This window comes from Copadichromis virginalis, linkage group LG14, assembly GCF_057382275.1.
Source record: "Copadichromis virginalis isolate Kocher_CV1m ecotype Utaka linkage group LG14, C_Virginalis_male_GT1.1, whole genome shotgun sequence".
In the NCBI taxonomy this organism is placed as follows: domain Eukaryota; kingdom Metazoa; phylum Chordata; class Actinopteri; order Cichliformes; family Cichlidae; genus Copadichromis; species Copadichromis virginalis.
The window spans coordinates 33,849,590-33,865,862 of NC_140631.1; the positions used below are offsets into that span (position 1 = coordinate 33,849,590).

Here is a 16,273-nt window from a genome sequence, read left to right on the forward strand (position 1 = left end):
TAGTGTTGCATTTGTATGACAACTTTTAGATGGTGAAGACTGAAGCACAAAGGAGACTGTTTCAGTTTTGAATATTTTATTTCTTTTTGCTGGATGATTTGGAATAACATAATCTTTTTCCATTGTTTCAGTTCACCTTGCTGCTGGCAGCTCAGGAAAAGACACACAGGTAAGAAAAACAGTTGACCCCCATTATTCTTTGTTTCCTATGTGAAAATGAAACTTGATATGATACCTGAAACCTTACACTGTCAGTACACTGAGGTATTGTAAGTAGTTAATCATTTGTTTCTTGCTTTTCAGTTGGTCGGGAAGCCTCCACTTCCTGACCAGCTCAAATTAGCCATGTTTTTGTAATTGAACCCATATTGGCCTCTAGATCAGAAGTTTGATTTGCTCAGCACAAAGTCGATTTTCTGCAAGTTCAGTGTGGTTTTCTTGCTCTTGCACTTTCTGTAGTCTGCAGTTGCTGTGTGATAAATAATTAACATTTTCAGTTGCTCTACTTCTTATTGGTGTGAGAAGATGTTGACAGTAAGCCTCCTGGCAGAGGTGCTTAGCATCACAAAAACGGCAAATTACTGTCTTACTTTTTTACTGATGTCAACTAATTCTTTTCCTGCTGAGGAAGTTTTGCTCTTTTAGTTTGACACTTTTTCAGTTTTGTTCCCCCATGTTCTTATAAATGATGGAGAAATTGTTTTTAACTAAACCTCCAGTGTGATCCAACTGAATATAAATACCCTAAAACAGTTGGTTCTTTGTTGGATTGTATTCGTGAGAACTGCATAAGCTATTGGCATCCAATTTAAACAAAAAAAGAAGGCAGTTTTCCTAATAAAATTATCAAATTATTAAGGTATCTATTAGAAAAGATACTCATTCAAATCATGATCCCCTTTTTTAACTAGGGAACCATTTGGCACTGCTGCCCATCAAAGTGATAAAGTAAAACGATTTATATAATAATCACCCAGGAGAAGAAACCCATTGGGGGCACTGAAAAGAGCTGAGTTTTTACAACAAAAAAAAGATAATCAGGAATAAAATTGCTAATGTGCTGAAAAAAAGACGTGATTGTGAATCATGCCACAATGATAAAAGCAGAGAAACCAGTTTATGGAGTTCCTTTATGTCTAAACTGCCGCAATGAATCTATTCATACACTTAAATGTCTGCAAAAAGCACGGGGAAACAGCTCAACATTTATTTCTGTCTTTTCCTATATTTACCCTTGCATGAGGTTGCTAATGGTTTTGAAAGCTCATGATCTCTTTATACTCCCAGCATACTATGAATTTCCTAATGCACTCACTGCCCACTGCATAGGCTGTGGCTAAAGGGGCAGGGTAGGTCACCCACTGCTCAGACGTTTAGTGGTTCAATAACCTCTACTCCAGGCTGCACGTCCAAGTGTCCTTGGACCATGTTTACAGTGAAAAGTGATGCACTGACGTGTGGGTGCATAAGTGAATGTTGATTATAATGGAAAGCACTTTGAGTGTGTAATGAATAGGAAAACACTACATAAAATCCATTTACCATTTAGAAAATTTTAGCAGGTTTCTCAGACATAAAGACACTTTGCCTTCTGTATGTACATTTGTTGTATTTAGCGTGTGTGTGTGTGTGTGTGTGTGTGTGTGTGTGTGTGTGTGTTTTGTGTAACTCGGGTCAAATGTGAACCAGGTTATTTATTTCCTTTTTAGATCTTCCGAGCTGAGAAACAACATTAACAAATTAGAACGGAATACAAATTTTTAGGTCATGGAAGTGCTCCAGTTTAGTTATGAAAAGTCATAAAATATAGATCAGGGCTGTGGCAGGAGGCTTGAAGGTCACTCACACATAAAATATTTTGCAACATATCCTTAGAAATGATCAAAGAGTAAGAAAACAATGTTAATGTTTGGAATTTTATACCGTTTATGAATAAAGCATTTTAAATGCTTGTCCCACTGATAGTTATTGACATTTTACAAAAGTGCTTGTACAGCCTTTTTTGTGGCAGGGGTAATAAGAAACAACAATTTTTTTTCCTGCTTTACATCAAAAATGAGTTGTTTTTGCAGTTTAGATTTTGCTTCCTGATTCTCTTGTTCATATTTATTTATTTTTGGTTGATGTTTTTGTAATCACTTGTTATTGTGCAATAAATGGTTCCGATCATTAACAGGGCCTCATCAGTGCAAAAACAGGAAGTGCTTAAAGAATCCACTAAAAATAAGCAAATACTAATTAGTATATCCAATAGAAATTTCAGAAGCAATATATGTGTAAATGCCATTGTATAGATCAGGGGTCGGCAACCCTAGGCACGCGTGCCAACTGTGGCACGCGAAGGGTTAACTGATGGCACGACCATAGCTGGACTAGCCATCGGGCATACTGGGCATTTGCTCGGTGGCCCGGTGACTTTTTTTTCTTTGTAGCGGTATAAACAATGAAAGGTGGTGGATTGGCCAGATGCTGGTCGGTGTGTAAAAATAACTCAGTTGTTTGGTGGTGGCTATGGCGGTGCTTCCTCAGATTCAGTAAAATTAGCAAGTGGTGGAGGCCAGCAGGTGGATGAGAGAAAGGGGAGGCAGGAGGAGCAGAGACCTGAGACAGCCGCCGGTCGGAGTGTCAGGTGAACTGAACTTCAGGTAAGAAGTTATGACCTGCTGTCTATCTGGGTCAGATATAAACCAAGTTTAGGCGGAGTTTATTTTCGTTGTGCTGACTTTTTACAGTCAGCTACAATAACTTGTACTGCTCGTACCGTCATGCTAGCATGACAGAGTTTCTATACAGCTGGGTAGGTGCTTTGATGTTACTGATGTTGAACTTTATTTAATTCATAAGGTTAGTTAGTAGAGTTGCCAACCGTCCCGTAAAAAGATGGAATCGTCCTGCATTGAGAGAAAATATTACGTGTTTCGTGTTGAGGTGAAAAGGAACATTTTGTCCCGTACTTCAGCTAGAATGGAAAAAGACACAAAGCTGGAGTTATTCTGTCATTACACTGCACAACTGCCTCTTCTTCTCTCATTCCCTCCCCCTCCCTCTCCTGTTTCTTCTTTAATCATGAAACTGATCAATGATCAGCTGATCGGCTTTTCTCTCGTTTGTTTATCGCCCACTTTGCGCCAGAAAGAGGAAACCGGCGGATGTCGCGCTAAGCAACAGCAGCACGTTTAAGCTTGATCAGCTGTTGTTAGAATTTATTTAATATTAATTTCTAGTATCAGCTGATGTTTGCTGGAGCCACAGCTGTAAAAGCTGCTGGTCATGATGTCGGTTTGTATATCTGGTGAGAGGGAAACATGAAGATGAAACCAGGAGATGTCCTTACTGGATCATCAGAGCTGGACAGGTGATGGAGAAACAGGTTTACCTTTAAGGTGACATGAATGAGTTGAAGGGAAGTTATGAACTGTTTCTGAGAGACAAATAACACCAGGATCCTTTTTTTTTTAATGTAGCTGACAGCTGGTAACTATGCAGGGGCGGGTCTAGCAAAGTTTTGCCAGGGGGCCAGGTAGGGCATTAACAGGGAGAAGGGGACACAAAGAAATACTTTCTAATTCTCATTTAAAATGTCTAGCTGTTATTAAATAATTATCTGAAGCTTACAACCATAGTTTTTATCTGACGTAAAATGTATAGAAATCATACATATAACATCCACAGCTGTGCGTGTTCATGGAGCTTGCATTTTCACCTGCTGGACATCACTACCTGACAAGTTTAACTGTCTTCAGAACATTGCATAGGCCTTATTGACAGTATTTAGCTCTACATATCTGTGTGAGCAGATTTTCATGAGTGTCCTCAGGTAGCCGTCTGAATGCTGGACACTTGGAGACCTGTGTCTCTGAGTGGGAGACCAGAGATCAGAGTGTATTAACAGACATGCCATATTGGCCCAGTTAATTTTTCTTATCATTGTTGTGAGGAGACCATAAATAGCATTTGCATTTTCTGTTGTACAGTTCATTTGCTGTTATGGAGTTCTTGTTATGGATAAAATGTGTCTTTTTTTTGTTTCAAAATAGCTGATAACTATTCGCTGATAGCTGGCAACATCTGCGAACAAATATAATTCTATAAAGTGGTTCTATATAGTGTGTAACTGTTCATATAGAGCGTTATTAAATTTATTGCTAATGCAATCATATGGCACACTGACTTCTGAAGAAATTTTAAATGGCACTCGTCATCAGAAAGGTTTCATACCCCTGGTATAGATATTTAGTAGAGTAAGCCTTTTAACTAAATTACTTCTTCAGAGTGTATTTCACATGATTTTCAGACCAAATGGTCAGCTCAGAAGATCTGCTGCTGCATGAAAGAGGATTCCCCAACTGACTTCAAACAGCTGTGCTCATCAGATCCGAATAAATCTGCACGGCTCGTGTGGTGTGTGATATGGGAAATGCTAATATCAGAATGCAAAGAAGCTACAACCAATTTTACTGCTGCTTACTGTTTACTTCTTCCAATGGAAGAAGAAGTTTTGATTCATACTTTGCTTTAATCAGCTTTTTGATTATACCATTGCAACAAGAGACTCATCATATGTAATTCAAGAAACACAGTTGCAGCTGTAAATATCAGCGTAATCAGTTGTCATCTTTCAACACAGTCAGTGGCTTGCATATCGACCCCCTCCCCACCTCCTTTTCCTTTGAAGATGGCCTGAAGCCGCTGATGACTTGCAGCAGTTTGAACTGAAAATGACTTGGAGAAGGTGGCAAAGGCAAGCACAGGTGCTGCGATTATCTGTCGCTTCAGGGCTTCAGAAACAACAAGAATACTACACATTTGCTTATGTAAGCACAAGTGCCTTGATTGTGTGTACTTTGAGGACTCATGAGGAAGGATGCAAGATAACTATACAATGTGAGAACAAACCTCCTGCTGATGGTCCTGCAAAGCCAGTGAAAAGCATTTCTCTAATGCTTGACTTTGAGGCTTTGCAAGTTATGAATACACTTCTAAAATTAAATACATGACCCAGCCTGAAAGCGTTCCACTCTGAAAGGGTCAGCATCACCTTCTGGTGGTGTTAATATATGTGGGGGGGAAAGCACAGAGCAGTCACCACACACATGGAGACAAGCAGAACAAATGTAACCGAAAGTGCATCTTTGTGAGTCAATGAGTTATTTAATGTGTTTTTGAGACTAAGTGGTATAGTTTCACAAAGTTATATAATATAAACATTTTCTTGAGTATGAATGTACACTGTGCAGGATGGGACATGGTGTTCTCTGAAGGTTGGGACAAGCATTCCAGTTACTCCAAAATGATATAGTTTCTTTGTGAAGTAATCCAGATAACAAATATAACAACCACTTATTTTCAACTGTGACCAGCAGAGAAGAGTGCTTTTTGTCTTTTGTAGGTTTCAAGTTTTGAGTACATTTCAGTGGTTGACATAATGATTAGTCTTGAAGATAAAGAAAAGTGATTCCTTAAAAAAGCACTATTTGACTCACCGTGTTAGATTGAGCAATAACACCTTCCCCAGCGTTTGCAGGTTGTTGTTTTTCTGCCAGAATTAATCTGTAGAGCCTAAACGGCTGTCACTAGAAGCAAAAAGAGTTTTTCTTATTATTCCTATTCTCTTCACCTTGGGCAGTTGCTTTGCAGAAATCAAACTCAAGAAGAGACGTCTAATGTCTGAATCATTGCTTCAACTCGTCTGCAGTGACCTCAGCTCAGGAAAAATGATTATTTTTTCTGAGATAACAAACCTTTGTGAATGCTGTCAATATTCATTCAAAGATCCCACAGCACCTGGAAAAAACCCAAGTACCAGCAGTTCCCAGATATTACACACTAATTTGCATTAAGCTCCAACATTATCTATTATATCTGGAAATCTCATGTTTGGGGAAAACCTGTGTACACACATGCAGCTATAGATTAGCCAAAAGCATTTAATCTTAATTCTTAGTAGCCCAATTACTCTTTGTCTGAATCACATTATCATTGCTTTTCACGGTCAAAAATACTGTAACTTTTTTAGAAGTTATTATTAATAATGTTAAAAAAGGATGCAAAATGAGCTTATACCTAAAGCCTGTTTCAGATGTGCACTTAAGTCCATTAATCAGATGACATCTAAATGTGTTGGCTTCAGGTCTTAAGTCCTTATAAAAGTCACAGTAGCACTGGATCAAACTTTGTGGAAAAAAAACATCACTTTCAGTCTATCACAGGTCTGAACAGCAGACTGCTGTCTGCAGTAACAAAAAATAACTTGATGTACTTTCTAATCTTGAATAACAACAATATCCTCTCTATCACAATCGAGGTAATGTCTGAATGAAACCGTGAGGAACATTAACCTAAAAATGTACCTACAGGGAGTGCAGAATTATTAGGCAAGTTGTATTTTTGAGGAATAATTTTATTATTGAACAACAACCATGTTCTCAATGAACCCAAAAAAACTCATTAATATCAAAGCTGAATGTTTTTGGAAGTAGTTTTTAGTTTGTTTTTAGTTTTAGCTATTTTAGGGGGATATCTGTGTGTGCAGGTGACTATTACTGTGCATAATTATTAGGCAACTTAACAAAAAACAAATATATACCCATTTCAATTATTTATTTTTACCAGTGACACCAATATAACATCTCCGCATTCACAAATATACATTTCTGACATTCAAAAACAAATCAGCGACCAATATAGCCACCTTTCTTTGCAAGGACACTCAAAAGCCTGCCATCCATGGATTCTGTCAGTGTTTTGATCTGTTCACCATCAACATTGCGTGCAGCAGCAACCACAGCCTCCCAGACACTGTTCAGAGAGGTGTACTGTTTTCCCTCCTTGTAAATCTCACATTTGATGATGGACCACAGGTTCTCAGTGGGGTTCAGATCAGGTGAACAAGGTGGCCATGTCATTAGTTTTTCTTCTTTTATACCCTTTCTTGCCAGCCACGCTGTGGAGTACTTGGACGCGTGTGATGGAGCATTGTCCTGCATGAAAATCACGTTTTTCTTGAAGGATGCAGACTTTTTCCTGTACCACTGCTTGAAGAAGGTGTCTTCCAGAAACTGGCAGTAGGACTGGGAGTTGAGCTTGACTCCATCCTCAACCCGAAAAGGCCCCACAAGCTCATCTTTGATGATACCAGCCCAAACCAGTACTCCACCTCCACCTTGCTGGCGTCTGAGTCGGACTGGAGCTCTCTGCCCTTTACCAATCCAGCCACGGGCCCATCCATCTGGCCCATCAAGACTCACTCTCATTTCATCAGTCCATAAAACCTTAGAAAAACCAGTCTTGAGATATTTCTTGGCCCAGTCTTGACGTTTCAGCTTGTGTGTCTCGTTCAGTGGTGGTCATCTTTCAGCCGTTCTTACCTTGGCCATGTCTCTGAGTATTGCACACCTTGTGCTTTTGGGCACTCCAGTGATGTTGCAGCTCTGAAATATGGCCAAACTGGTGGCAAGTGGCATCTTGGCAGCTGCACGCTTGACTTTCATGGGCAGTTATTTGGCGCCTTGGTTTTTCCACACGCTTCTTGCGACCCTGTTGACTATTTTGAATGAAACGCTTGATTGTTCGATGATCACGCTTCAGAAGCTTTGCAATTTTGAGACTGCTGCATCCCTCTGCAAGATATCTCACTATTTTTGACTTTTCTGAGCCTGTCAAGTCCTTCTTTTGACCCATTTTGCCAAAGGAAAGGACGTTGCCTAATAATTATGCACACCTGATATAGGGTGTTGATGTCATTAGACCACACCCCTTCTCATTACAGAGATGCACATCACCTAATATGCTTAATTGGTAGTAGGCTTTCGAGCCTATACAGCTTGGAGTAAGACAACATGCATGAAGAGGATGATGTGGACAAAATACTCATTTGCCTAATAATTCTGCACTCCCTGTATATTGAAAGAGAATACTATCAGTCATCAGTCATGTTATCAATCACATGTATAAAAAAAAAAAACGTAATCTGTTTTGACTGGCTTGTCATTGTCTATGTTTAATTGACTGCAGGTACCAAGCACAGGTAGAAGAGACAAAATACAACAAACAAGCAGTTTCTGATTTTCCTAAGCTAATTAAAGTGCATTCACAATTACAGTCATGTGAAAAGGAAAGGAAAATGACAGCTTTCAAAGGACTCTGTGTGGGTCTGTGAAGAACCTAGTACACCCCAAGATTCAGTAGCTTATACAACCACCTTTAGCAGCATTAACTGGAAGTAATTGTTTTCTGTATGACTGTTTTCAGTTTCTCATATCCATTCATCTTTATAACATTGCTTCAGTTCATTGAAGTTTGCATACATTTATATATGCACAGTTCTCCTAAAGTCCTGCATTGTAATCAGAGGTATGGACTTCAGCTGGGCCATTGTAGTACCTTGATTCTTTTCTTTTTCGGCAATTCTGGTGTAGATTTGCTGCTGTGCTTTGGATCACTGTCCTGTTGCATGATCCAGTTTCAGTCAATCTTATCTGTTAGATGGATGGGCTCACATTTGACTGAAGAGTGCTTTGATATACAAAGACTTTATGGTATTAGTGATGGTGGCTACAAAGAAGCCCAAAGTCACCACCACTTCACCACCGTGCTTTACAATTGGTATGAGCCATTTCTACTGATATGTTGTGTTTGGTTTTTGCCAGTCATGATGCTGATTATTATAGCCAAACATCTTCTGTTTGGTGTAGCTTGTCCAAAGGACATTGTTCCAAAAGTCTTGAGGTTTGTTCAGATCTTTTTCTTTTTTTTTCTTATTCTACCCTGTTCTTTTTAGGCTTTTTAGGCTTTCTCCTTTTTCTAATTGTAGTTGCAGAAACGTTCACATTTAGCATGAGTTGTAGTTCTTGGGTTTTTTACAATTCTCTGAGCATTACTCGGTCTGACCTTAAGGGGAGATTTTTAGTGGGATGTCCACTAAAAAAGATTGTGTTGACATACACCTGAATGCTGCAGAATTCTAAAACCTCCGGATTTACAATGGTGGTCATGGTTGCAGATGATCAGTTGATAAAATGTATCTGATTAGCAACACCTGGTTGCTACTTACCCTCTTAATTTCTCTGGAAATAGTAAGGGTGTTCGTAGTTTTCCTGCGGACACTTTATTTTTCGTTGGACTGGAAGTGTTTCTACCCAGAATGTTTGTTTGGGGTCAGATTTTGAGGAGAAAAATGATTTAATATCCCAGGTAAAAAGTCATTTTATTTTATTTTATTTTATTTACAGGAGCAAGCTGTCACTGTAGTGTACGGATACTGTTTTGTTAGTTTACAGATAATGAAACCCTAAACAAATCAGTGACTTTTTTTGTGTTTATATCCTTCAGCAATGGCTCCATAGTGCAGTGGTTTACATGTTTGCCAAATAAGCAAATACTGCCAACTCAAAACCCTTTGGGGTTGTACCAGAGAGGGTATCTGGCATAAATAAAATAAAAAAATCTGCCAAATCAAACATTCAAAGATACTTGCTGTGGTGAACATTTGTGAATAGGGAAGTAGAGCAGGGCGATATGACCAAAAATATTTATCACGATATACATTTGAAAATTTTGGGGCGACCGTGGCTCAGGGGGTTGGGAAGCGTATCTGTAACCGGAAGGTCGCCGGTTCGATCCCTGGGCTCTCTGTCCTGGTCGTTGTGTCCTTGGGCAAGACACTTTACCCTACTGCCTACTGGTGTTGGCCAGAGGGGCCGATGGCGCGAAATGGCAGCCTCGCTTCTGTCAGTCTGCCCCAGGGCAGCTGTGGCTACAACCGTAGCTTGCCTCCACCAGTGTATGAATGCGAGAGTGAATGAATAGTGGTATTGTAAAGCGCTTTGGGTGCCTTGAAAAGTGCTATATAAATCCAATCCATTATTATTATTATTATTATTATTATTTGCGATAACGATATAACTGACGATATAATTGACACTAGACAAAATACTTTACAACTCCACAACTTTGATGGGGTTTTTGCACTAATAATGTATTTTCACTTAAACAAGCAGCTGTTTTTTATGTGCATTAAAGTTATATAAAAATGTAGCAGTGCAAATTCCTTGCTGACAGTTTAACTAAAAGGCATTTCCAGTGGAAATTGGCCAACATATCCTCAGCATAACCATGTATAATATCAACAAAACCTAAAAAGAGGTTATACACACCCAATACAGTAATATTATGTTGAAGCACAGTACGTATCACTCCGCGAGGCGCCTGCCTAATATAGCCGTAATGCTCCGACAATCCATCAAGCGGTGCGGGTTCGTAGCTTAGCAAAGTCGTACTAAAACATTTGACAGATTTTCGAGCGCCGTGTACAACATAAAATTGTTTCGAGGTCAGTAAACATAACCAGAATTCATACATAAGGGGCACTGTAGATTTTCAGAAAAATCAAAGGATTGATTTTAAGTGTGCTGTATTTTCCAAACAATACGGTTAATAACGATGGCCCGCTAGCATGCTCTACCAAAAATAGTGCTTTGTTGTATATCTGACGGACGAAAGCTAAACCAGTTCCACACCACTGAAGTTGCAGCCTTTTTACAAACCAATTCTGGTTCATCCGTTTCATTTAACGATCCACTTTCGCTCTTCTCATTCTCCGTCGCCGCCATGTGCGTATGTAAACATAGGCACTGCACATGCGCGTTTTACCCATATTCTATCGCGATATTTCATTTTCCTATCCTTGCCCAAAATTACACCGGTATTACCGTGAACGGTATGATATAGAAATAGCTTTAATGTTCCATCAATCAGTAGCCATTCCAGTTTCTTCAAAAGCTAATTAATCAGTAAGTATGATTAAAAGAAAATACAACACTGCTGTTAAATAGAAGCCCACATATCTTCATCTAGTTACTCTTAATAACAGTGGAAAGTGTTTTTAAATGGTCCTCTGGGTTTTTTTTTTTTTCCAAATGGCAAGTATGCCTTGAGAGGAACAAGCTGGGGCTAAGATAAGTAGTATTCTTGTTTGTAAGTAAGATAAGAAGGAGAGTTTTGTATGAAAGTTAATGTGGGTTGTTGTCTTTAGTCTGTGCCTCTTGTGTGTAGCTGGCTGCTGTGTGGTTGTTACTGTGACCATCTGTCTTTGATCAAATGGTGTCATTTTTGCTTTATCCAGACATGGTTTAAAATGGGGAGTTTTAATTAGCTGTGCAGAAACAAGGCCTCCATCTATGTCATCAGAGGACTAACAATATTCTGATTAATTTATGCCGAGATATAGGCCACAATCATTAGGATTGTAATGGTTCCAAAACTAAGACCTAATCAGTGATACAAACATCCACAGTCTCATATGGCTGTTCCATCTTCCCGTTTCACAAAGCTGTGCCGCCCACCACCTTTCCCACCCGGCCTGACCAGCTGCCACAACTCTTACTGTTGGTAATGAATGGATGTTACAGAGAGAAACGTTGCAGAAGTGTATCAGCTCATTGGATGAATGTAAACACAGACACGAGGGGATTATGTGTAGCAGACATCGCAGAAAATGGAAGGAAAAATATGTTAAACTAGAGTCTGTCTAACCATTTTTGTCTTGGTATAAATAGCATGTGTAAAATGCACTGGCTGAGAAACAACTTAATGTATGTAGGCCTACTGGTATACAGTAGGTCTACCTGTTAGATACATAGGAGTTGGTTAAAATAATAAAGAGAAATGTGTAGTCCTGTGTGACTGATCTCATTTTCTAAATATTGATTGGTAAAATTTTGTCAAAAACATTTATCAGGCATGTTATGAAGAGGCCACGGAACATAGTGTGACCCTGAATAACCTACACAGCAGGGCTTGACAGTAACAGCTGCCCATTGCCCCAGGCAACCAGATTTGGACCACTGTCAACAATTTTGTGCTGTCTGGTCGTCTGTGTTGGCAACAGTTCTCCAGTGCTTAGAAAAGCAAAGCTAAATCCCTCAGAGAACAGTCTTCAAACTAAGCAAAAGTGCCCTCGTTGAACTATTTCACTGCGTGAGAAATAGAAGAAAAAATGAATAATAACACAATAGATCGGTATTATTGCCAAATAAGACGAGCCAAATCTCCGGAAAAGTTTAGGAGTTAAATACTGTGTATGTTTGGGGAAAAAAATGCACCTTAAACTCTGTAACATGAGAAAAAAAAAAAAAAAAGACTCATCCTGATATTTCAATATCAGTTCGGGTAAGGAGGCAGGGGCAAAAACCAACACAGCGGGTCACCTATGGAAAGATTAATCAACAATGCACTTCAACTATTAGCTCAGTAAATCGGTGCTGTGTTTTTGACAAGAAAGACCCCTTTTCAGACTCGACCGGTGTCTCTAGAAAAGAAAAGGAAAAAAAGAAAAAAAATTAAACCCGGCTTGCAGGAGTTAAATATTAATCCCTTTGTAATTTAACATCCTAAATTCATTACCTTGCAAATGTGAAATTTATATTCAGTGGCATCATTCTTTCATTCTTACTTTTACTTTGGATTGTTAATAAAGCTGAGCCTCTTGTTCTTAATCGAATCCATGATGCTTGTTGCTAGGGATACAGCTATAACTTTATGCCAGTTAATTACATTTTAGAGTTACTTGATTTGATGCATATAATTACTTACTTACATTTATTTTGGTTAGCTGAATTGTAAAAATGATTAAGGGTGCATGCAGTGATATACCCTCAGTATTAGCTAACAACAGCCTGCTTTAAATCTCCCTATACACTTTGCCTGTGCCTTCTTAAGTACCAGGGCTTTCAGAACAAATCTACATCAAGTGAATCTCTCATGGTAGTCCCGGTGATTTGACTTCTTCTACTTCTATTTGATGCAGAAGCAGAGAGAAGATCTTTCTGTCATTATATTATTGCAAATGTTGTCACATTAGAAGAATCGAAATAACAACATCTTTTTTTTTTTTTGCTCCAGTTTTATTCCTCTTTTTTTGATATTAAAATAATACTGAAAGTTAAAAAAAAACATATATACTTTTTAGCTCTGTAATTTAGCAAATGCAACAAAAAATATGCTATTAATGTAATGAAAATGTGTCAGAAGATTCATTGTAAGGCTTAGATATGTTTTTGGTTCGATATAAATATTTTTACTCAAAATGGCTCAAACATTGCTTAGATTGATAGTCTTTGGTCTATACAGTGTTATAGTTACTAAACCATATGTACAGTTGAGACAATCATTGTTTGATCCCCTGCTAAATTTCTAAGTTTGCTCACTTCCAAAGAAATAAACAGTCTCTAATTTTTATGGTAGTTTCAGAGAGTCAGAATATTAATCAAAAATCCAGAAAAAATATCATCCATCAGTTCATTTATCTATCCATCTATCCATTTGAAAATACATTATATAAAAGATGAATTGACTTGAGTCATGGTTTGAATGTCATTGAAGTTCTGGCTCCCTTATGGCATACAGATTATAATCAATCAATCAATCATATTCACTCACCCATCCAAATCATTGAAATGAGGTGTTCCAATCACTTCCATGGCCACAAGTGTATAAAATCAAGCACATAGGCATGCAGACTGCAAACATTTGTGAAAAATGGGTTCCTCTCAGGAGCTGAGTGAATTCCAGTGTGGTACTGGGCAAGTGCAACACATCCAGTTGTGAAATTCCATCACTACTAAATATTTCACAGTCAACCTTTAGTGGTATTATAACAAAGTGGAAGCGAATGGGAACAACAGCACGTCAGCCGCAAAGTATTAGGCCACGTAAAATCACAGAGCAAGTTCAGCTAAAGCTAAGGCGCATGAGTACAGAGGTCGGCAACTTTAGCCAGAGTCAGACACTACAGACCTCCAAACTACATGCGGGCCTTCACATTCACGCCTAAGAACACTGTACAGAGAGCTTCGTGGAATGGGTTTCCATGGCTGAGCAGCCATGGATGGGGAAGTGACAACTCTTGGTATGATTATTTGGAAAAGGAAGAAATACAAAGAGGTGGAGCTCCATGCTAGATCTTGCTTCATGGAATGTAGATGACCATAAGAAGCTGGTGGATCACCCAGAAACTACATGGGAGGAGCTTGTTAATGATTCGGAGGCAGTTGGAACACAGTCACCAAGAACACTATTGGTGACACACTACACCATAATAGATTTAAATCTTGCAGCACTCGCAAGGTCGCCGGCTCAAGTAGGCACATGTACAAGTCTGTCTTAAATTTGCCAGTGAATTACTGAGTCCAAGCGGGCTTTTGAGAAATTACTGTGGTCAGATGAAACCAAAATAATGCTATTTGGCATCAACTCAACCTGCCATGATTGGAGCAAGAGAAATACTGAGTGTGACCCAAAGAACACCAAATCCACAGTCAGGCATGGAGGATGACTTCATCACTTAGAAGCCAATTGACAAAGCCATGTGCTGTAGACTCTTTAACAAGAACCTCTTTCCTTCAGCCAGAACATTAAAAGATGGGTTATGGATGGGTCTGCCAACATGAAAGTGACCCAAAACATACCAGGCGTAGCTAAAGAAGAAGCACCCAAAGTCATGGAGTGGTCAGACAATCTCCAGACCTCAATCCTATAGAAAAATCTGTTGATGGAGCCGAATGTTCAGGTTGCCATTTGGCAGCCAAGAAAACTAAAGGATTTAGAGAATTTCTATAAAGATGAGCGCCAAAATGCCTCCCAATATGTATGCAAAACTGGTGACAAACTACCAGGAATATCTGGCTGCTGTGCTTTCCAACAAGGGTTGGCAAATATGAAGTCGTGTTTTGCTCGGGGATTAAAATTCTTATTTCACTCAATTTATGTCTTTTTTGCAATGTGTTGATGTTTTCTCTCTCTCCATTAAAATGAAATAACCATAAAAATAGAGACTGCTCATTTGTTTGTGAGTGAGCAAATTTGCTAATTCAGCAGGCGATCAAATAATTATTTCTTCCACTGCAACAGACCAATACAAATGGTGCATGAATGGAAGCACTCATCAACCTGACAATGGTGGCATTGTGGGAGAAAGTAAAAAAAACAGCAAAAAGTCTTGTGAAAGCAGAAGGCCTGTTTGTGGGATATGTCCTCCGACTATAATTTAGTTTATAACATTCATATTACTTAATGTTTGCAATAAATAACGAATTGCTGTGTAGGCGCTTTCATTTCAGTCTCTTTGTACTTTGACTACTTCTGCTACTTCTTCTGTGATCCAAACCCAGTGGTTCCCACTAAGTACAAACACGTCACAAGTAATTATAGTATCATTTTTCATAAAAGTTGAATAATTTCATTGAAGAGCTGGGCACTTTAGCTTTTTGCAAATGTAGCTCAAACAGGAATAAGAAGCACCTGTGTTAAGGTCTACTTTCATTTTCATGTGGTGCATATTTATAATGTATTGCAGAAGGATGGTGCATGTGGGACTAACTCAAGATAAACCACAGCGTGTTTATCATAAGCAAAGAACATGTCAGCCAGTGCAAGTGGACTCACTGACATGTTTAATATTTTTTGGACGACGACAGAGCTCCGTGGCTCAGAGGAGAAAGCTTTATTTGGCTTTGGCTATGTAGGCAATATTTGTTGCATGAATTCATTGTTGTGTTTTGTCTTTCTTGAGCTCAAACTATTTGTTGATTAACCACATGAGCCATCATATGAAAGAAAACCCAGAATAAATAAATGTCAAGCAACATCTGAAATGTGAAAATATGCATCTTTTATGTTTTTATATTAGTGCATATAACTTCATGTATTCTAGGTTTTGTCATTCTTATTTATTAGTGCCAGACACTTAAGAATGTCACCTTGCTGTCTGTTGAAATTTGACTTTTATTTTAATAGTAATAAATATTAAGTGAATGGTTGATCAGTATCGCTTTCATGGGAGGTGTTGACCAAGACATTTGTCTTTCCTTCTTATTTGAAATGCTTCTATGGAACATCATAACATGCATGTGCTTACTAATTTTTGGCATCAGTAACAGCAATGTCTATGGCCTGATATGATACTTTTCAACTGCTGTCAACAAAATGCTGAAAGGGGCTAGGAAGAAAACCTGAAAAGAATAGCTTCCTAATGTTGAGACAGGAGACGTTTTAACTCATTAAGTCATTACACATTAGCAGTTTTGCTTGTGTGAAAAATTGGCAGAGAATAAAATTTTAATCTGTCAGTTCTCTGGACACCCTAAAATTGGGGAGGGATATGAAAGACGTTTTGATTCTTAAACCGCTCAATAGCTCTAAAAGCATCCATAAAATGAAGGTGACAATTTGGAATCATCTTAATTTATAGTTAAAGCTGCAATTTTAAAATAGACAG

The 16,273-nt window shown here is 38.6% G+C and overlaps 1 protein-coding gene across 1 annotated transcript in view; it reads left to right on the forward strand.

The window, feature by feature from the left end:
* Positions 1-16,273, forward strand: part of b3glcta (beta 3-glucosyltransferase a) — an 81,582-nt gene that overhangs the window by 10,254 nt on the left and 55,055 nt on the right. The window contains exon 2 of the mRNA XM_085430548.1: positions 132-169. Within this exon, the coding sequence (XP_085286674.1) occupies positions 132-169 (38 nt within the window). The remainder of the gene's footprint in view (positions 1-131; positions 170-16,273) is intronic.